The sequence below is a fragment of the Schistocerca americana genome, chromosome 3, assembly GCF_021461395.2.
Source record: "Schistocerca americana isolate TAMUIC-IGC-003095 chromosome 3, iqSchAmer2.1, whole genome shotgun sequence".
Taxonomy (NCBI): domain Eukaryota; kingdom Metazoa; phylum Arthropoda; class Insecta; order Orthoptera; family Acrididae; genus Schistocerca; species Schistocerca americana.
In genome coordinates, this window is record NC_060121.1 from 866,487,503 (window position 1) to 866,494,612 (window position 7,110).

General features: G+C 45.0%; 1 protein-coding gene across 1 annotated transcript; it reads right to left on the reverse strand.

The window, feature by feature from the left end:
- Window positions 1-2,640: 2,640 nt before the first annotated feature.
- On the reverse strand, window positions 2,641-3,213 carry LOC124606446. The gene has a single exon (XM_047138428.1). It carries the CDS (start codon window positions 3,211-3,213, stop codon window positions 2,641-2,643), a length of 573 nt encoding a protein of 190 aa, XP_046994384.1.
- Window positions 3,214-7,110: the final 3,897 nt, after the last annotated feature.

Genomic DNA, 7,110 nt, shown 5'->3' on the forward strand with positions numbered 1-7,110 from the left:
CAATAGAGCAGCTATAGTAAGGTCACGATAAGTTGGCCACCGGTACCCGAGTAATTATTTTTAAAAGTTGGCACGTCCTGGAACGCTTCATGTCGACTGTGACCTGTTTCAGATTGCTGTCAATCTCAGCTATGTAATAGTTGTGACACTACATTCGCATGGTGAAACGTTGTTGATTTCACCATGTGGCGAATGACTGTGTTTAATAATAGTACTCATATTTGTATTTATATTTAAATGCGGTGTTATATAACAGATACTATCACAAAAATCATTTGCGAGTCAGCATCTCCGCTACGTGGTGAGCAGCAACTTTCCTTTTCACAATATTATTGTACCATCACAAAAGTTTGATAAATAATTTGAATTCCAGTTTTGTTATACACACTGCGTTGTATTACAACTGCCTCAACTAACTGTTCTTGGTGTAAATGGGTATCGCATTTGAGTATAATCGTCTCTGTAACACGATTTCACGAGTCCATGTTACTTTCGTCTCAAAATTGGTTCAAATGGCTCTGAGCACTATGGGACTTAACATCTGTGGTCATCAGTCCCCTAGAACTTAGAACTACTTAAACCTAACTAACCTAAGGACATCACACACATCCATGCCCGAGGCAGGATTCGAACCTGCTACTGTAGCGGTCACGCGGTTCCAGACTGAAGCGCCTAGAACCGCACGGCCACATCGGCCGGCGGTATCAAAATTCATGGCATAGCAGCTGGTCGGTACGAGTCGCCCTCGCCCGTGAATTGTCGATAGTGGAAGACAAATAATAATCATCTTCTGATCCCACAGTGGCTAAGCCACTTAACCATCTGCCCCTGAGGTAAGCGGTCAACTTTACTTAGCTCTTGACCGACTTCACCATCGTCAATTAAAGTTAAGCGCATCTTATAATATAACTGTCTCTGTAAGTAATTTTGTTTGTTACTGAGCAATTAAATTACTCTGTTAAGGAGCTCCTAACATTAGTTGAGGCTTCTGGATACAGCCGTTACGTCGTAAAATAGGCTGAGAACCGCGGCTGCGTGAATACTTCATTCGAGCCACATGCGGCCCGCGCGCCACAGTTTGACGATTGCTGGTGTAAAAGTTTAAAAAAAAATCATAAACAGTGTAGGAAAAGACAGACTGCTACGTGCCGTACAGGAAACATGTTAAGTCGCAGGTAGGCACCATTAAAAGACACTTAAATAAAGCTTTCGGCGACAGCTTTCATCAGTAAAAGAAAGACAGACACCATTCATACACACAAGGAAGCACACATGAGCGCGGTCTTCACCATTTCGGGCCGGAATGCATTGGCGTTGGCGTGACGAAAATAAGTATGTATCGCGTTACTTGCGTTCGGAAATGCATAATAAACAAAAATAAAAATTGCATTTTGCTGTTTGCAGACAAGTTGAAGACTGTGTACCAGACTCACAGCTACCAACATAAACATTTAATAGCTTCATGTAAGGTATTTAAACTACTGCATACATCCACCCTTTTCCCAAATAAGCTATAAAACCAGCAACTTTAGACATATTGTAATAAACAACATACAATACATCAGACCAGTAATACATACCTCAACTGTAAACTGTAAACAAACAATGTATAGTATTTCACATCAATCACTTTATTCACATATGTACATATTTTGTACCAAATGCTTTCTCTAAATGTTCATATGTTATAACAGTTTTACAGAAAGGAAATAAAGTAACCCACTGAAGATAGTGCTTAAACATGTCTGGGTAAAACAAAATGTCTTGCATAAGTTGGAACTCCTCATCCAGTTTTCTTAGCAAGCACGAAAATAATAACTGCAACACCACAAGCCGGCCACGCTGACCGAGCGGTTCTAGGCGCTTCAGTCCGGAACCGCGCTGCTGCTACGGTCGCAGGTTCTAATCCTGCCTAGGGCATGGATGTGTGTGATGTCCTTGGGTTAGTTAGGTTTAAGTAGTTCTAAGTCTAGGGGACTGATGACTTCAGATGCTAAGTCCCATAGTGCTTAGAGCCATTTGAACCATTTATTTTGCAACACCACAAGATGATAAGTCGTAGCTTACAGTACGCCACGCACGGAATGACACTGTCAATGTTTCGAAAGTCGATTTAAAACCGAATTCCCGTGGCATTGCTTTTGTCAAGGAAGGTCGGGAGCAAATGCGAGAGGAGCCCTGAACAGTAGCAGTGCTGGAGGGCGCAGCCGTGTATTCAGACACTCGCAGGCGCGGCCAACAAAGAGAGCCGCCTGACCGGTCTCCGGTGACGTCAGGGGCGGCTGACGTCAAAGGGCGTCCTCTGGTGCCGATGCCACCACCCCGCTGTCTCAGAGTTGCGTCCGCGCCGCCCGTCCCCCCGAGGAAACCATCCGGCCGCGTGACCGATACCTTCCCCTTTCACGAAAATCGCTGCCTATTGGCGGAGCGACGGCTATTGAGGAGCGCCGACGAGCGACGAGAACAGAGACAACTGCACGCCGAAATAAAACAGTTGCGACGGAGCGTAAAACTTGTCTCCGTGGGCTAAGGATTGAATCTCTGTGGCAAACGGAAGAAAATCTCATACCCTGCGTTTATGATTCCCAGTAAAATAAAGAAACTGGACCGGACGCGTCATTCCTGAACGAATTTAGAATTTCAATTGATCACCGACTTGTACACTTTCCCTTTCAACCCAATGCTCACCTTCTTGTCACACAACACTCCACTCATTTTCCTCCAGTTGTTCCAACCACAATTTATTCGGTGTTGTATCTCGCTTTCCAGTCCTCCGTCCCTCTGTATGTACCACCCCAGGTATTTGAATTTGCAGACCGATTTCACCTCATCATCCTGGATCTTACAAGACCTCATGTACACATCCTTCAGTACTAAATATTCTGACTTTGTCCTGCTAATTTTCGTCCCTCTTTCTTCTAGTGCCTTCCTCCAATCCTCCAGCTTTTCCTCAAGCCTGTCGATACTCTGCTCGCAAGGAACCACATCATCCGCAAACATCATATTCCACGGCGCTTCCTTCTTCACATCTTTCACCAGCACATCCATAATCAGGTCAAAGAGGTAGGGACTAAGCGCAGACCCTCGATGTAACCTTACTTTTACCGGAAACTCCTCTGTCATGCCCACACTACTTCTCACCTGTGTCATTGCTCCTCTGTACATTTCCTTCACTAACCTCACATACTTCTCTGGCACGCACTGTTCTCTCATGCTTCTCCATGTTTCGTCCCTTGGGACTCTGTCATATGCTTTCTCCAAATCAATGAAAGCCATATGTAGATCGGCTTGTAGCTCCCCGTGTCTCTCCACTATCCGCCTTAAAGCATGTATTGCATCAGTCGTTCCTCTTCCAGGCATGAACCCAAACTGTTCTTCACACACCACAGTCTCCTTGCGTAATCTTGCTTCTATAACTCTTTCCCAAATTTTCATTGTGTGTGCCATCAGTTTAATACCTCTATAGTTACTGCAGTCCTGCACATCACCTTTCCCCTTAAATATTGGGATCAGTAAACTAGTTCTCCACTCGTCTGGCATCTCCTCCTGTCGCCAAATCTACTTCATTAAATCCCAAAGGAGCTCAATTCTCCTTTTACCGAGACACTTCCATACCTCAGCGGGGATCTGGTCTGGGCCAACTGCCTTCCCATTTTTCATCTTTTCAGCTGCCCGTTCGACTTCATCTCTACTTATATCCATCGTTAATCCTTCGTTGGATATGAAAGGGAAAGTGTACAAGTCGGTGGTAAGGCCTGCTATGATATACGGGGCAGAGACATGGCCGATCACAGTAGCCCAGGAAAGGTAGATGGAAGTGGCGGAAATGAGGATGCTGAGGTGGATGTGCGGGGTAACAAGGAAGGACAGGATTAGAAATGAATTTGTTAGAGGAGCTGTGAAAGTGGGACCCATGGGGAAAAAGATACACGAGAGCAGACTAAAGTGGTACGGACACTTACAGAGAAAAGGGGAAGAGTATATTGGAAACAGAGTTGAAGATATAAAGATTGAAGGAGCGAGAAGGAGAGGAAGATCGAAGATGAGGTGGAAGGATAAGGTATCCGGCGACCTAAGGGAGAAAGGATGGAAGAAGGAAGAGACAATGAACAGAGTACTATGGAGGAGAAGGATCCAGAAGAGCAACGACGACCCTACGTGACGTGGGACAAGGCGACGATAAAGAAGAAGAAGAAGATAGACTAGAAATATACACTCAAGCGCCAAAGATACTGGTATAGGCGTGCGTACTCAGATACAGAGATATGTAAACAGGCAGAATACAGCACTCCGGTCGGCCACGGCTATATACGACAACAAGTGTCTGGCGCAGTCGTTGATCGGTTACTGGTGCTACAGTGAGAGGTTATCAAGATCTGAGTGAGTTTAACGTGGCGCCCGAGCCATGGGACACAGCATCTCTGAGGTAGCGATGAAGTGGGAATTTTCCCGTACGACCATTTCACGAGTGTTCCAGGAATATCAGGAATATGGTAAAACATCAAATCTCCGCCATCGCTGCGGTCGGAAAAAGATCCTGCAAGTGCAACCCTTCCGCAGATTGCTGCAGATTTCAGTGCTGGGCCATCAGCAAATGTCAGCGTGCGAACCATTCAACATCATCGATATAGGCTTTCGGAGGCGAAGGCCCACTCGTGTACCCTTGATGACTGCACTACACAAAACTGTGCGCCTCGCCTGGGCCCGTCAACACCGATATTGGACTGTTAATGACTGGAAACATGTTGGCTGGCCGGACGAGTCTCGTTTCAAATTATATCGAGCCGATGGACGTGTATAGGTATGGAGACAACTTCATGATTCCATGGTCCCTGCAATTCAAATAGAATTTTTTTTAAAGAAATTTCCACCACTTGGCTGTCAATTGTTAATTTATTGTACAAAATCATGATTTCGGCTTGGTAGACATTCACAAGTGCATGCTGAAACATTTCGAAGAACGTTCTGCCAGGCACTTAATGGAAATTGCAGAGTAATAATGTAGATGTAGATATCTTCGTCATCTGCGGAGCTAGTTGGAATATGTACCTATAATTATGTAGGCGGCTGTTGTCTGTGTGTCTTATCTTGGGTACGATAATGCGTTTACTATGCTTATCACATTCTTATTTTCTTATTCATTATTTGATACAATGCTGGATTTGATGTTGTATTTATAACGCTGTATTCACCTGACCAGAAGTCCTTTTCGTCTTGATACCTAACTTCACTAATCCTCACTATATCTAATTTAAGCCCATCGATTTCTCTTTGTACATTTTCTAACCCATTTACGCGATTAAGGAATCTAGCATTCCATACTCTGATCGGTAGAACGCTAGTTTTATTTTTTCTGGTGATGACGTCCTCCTAAGTAATTCCTGCCCGAAGACCCAAATGGGGGACTATTTTACCTCAAGAATATTTTATCAAATAGGATGGCATTACCATTTAACTGTGCAGTAGAGCTGCATATCATCAGGTACAGTAATAGCTGTAGTTTCACTTGGCTTTTAGCTGTTCGGAGTACCAGCAGAGCAAAGCCGTGTTGGTTGATGTTACAAAGCCAGATCAGTCATTCATCCAGACCGTTGTCATGCAACTACTGAAAAGGCTGGTGCCCCTCTTCAGGAATCACATGTCTGTGTGGCCTCTCCGCAGGTAGCCCTCCGTTGTGGTTTCACCTTCGGTATGGCTGTCTGTATCACTGAGACACGCGAGCCACCTCACCTGGACGGTGCCTGTGGTCCATGGTGCAGAAGTTGGTGTTATGCCTAGTGTAAGAGAGAGGAACGTCTCCAATATGAGCTGGAATTCGGCAGTGGCAGGGTGGGGACCTGTCGAAACCGTGGTTTACGGTTCCGCGATACTTCTGCTTATTATCTTCGGGAACCCACGACTGTCATGTGAATACGAAATAGATGCATTTGGGAGGGTCATACTCGACGCCCCACGTGGCTATCGCCCGAGAGGACAGACAGATTGTTCGCTTGCTCTGCAGGATCGTACAACAACATCAGGTACTCTGAGCCAGGAAATGGGTTTGTTTTGCAGTGAGACAAGTATTCACACGGTTAATAAGGCTTAAGTAGTTCTAAGTCTAGGGGACTCATGTCCTCAGATGTTAAGTCCCATAGTGCTTAGAGCCATTTGAATTTTTGTTCCAGGAAGCCGTTAGATAGATTACTTGCAACCGGCACTGGGTGATGGTTTTGGCCATTTAATAATACAGATCAGCGCTCTGGGTCAAGCTGGGCTTTATCACACATACAAACAGTTTTCCAGCATGACAGTGACACAAAAAAGTACTCAGCCGCGAATCGAACTCAAAGCCTTTGGATGTTAGTTACTGGTTACATGCTGTAGAGCGTTTTATGATGATACTGATAGCTTCTCGATCAGACGACAACCTGATGGTTTGCGCGGATATCGTTGAGCGGAGATCGGTTTCCGACACGCGCTTCCACGCAGGTGCGTGCAGTAGCGTGAGAGCTGCGTGACTCGCCAATGCAGCTAGCGTAGCGTCCATCGTGAATCGCCGGAAACGGTGTAGCGATTCGGTTATAGCGACTCGAAGTAAATTTAACACTGGAAGAAATGGTTAGGTGACGAAGTGTCAGACTATTTTCCTATGGGTAAGTTAGATCCCGTTGTTGTGTCACTTAAATACCGAATGACTACACACAATCACGTTCGTTAAATTTATTTTTTGTAGATGTCGAGGCGGAATGTCTGATCTGTGTCGCACACTGCGCGGCGATGTATGTCGAAGCGCACCATTCAGGCGTTACTTGTTCTAGGACGTTAGTTTCATTTTCTGGTAAAAATGGAGGAACGTGGATTACTGTCAGAAATGGGGAAGGAGTCCATTTGAAAGGAACTGGCTTTCCCCTAAAGCGACTTAAGGAAGTCGCGGAATAACTAAATCTGGACTGTCCGACAGGTTTTTTTCCAATATAGTTTTTCTGGGTTTTTGATTTTTTTTTTTTTTTTTTTCTTTATTGAATTTCAATTCCCCCCAAAGGGGGCGGGCTGGCAGCAGCTTAGGACGGGGCTCTGCAGCCTACAGATTTTCTGACAAAGAGCAGGAGAATAAATAAGAATAAAAAA

What these genes read in the sequence shown, in the direction of transcription:
- LOC124606446 (XM_047138428.1), bottom strand. Translation starts at nt 3,213, where the DNA reads ATGAGAGAACAGTGCGTGCCAGAGAAGTATGTGAGGTTAGTGAAGGAA.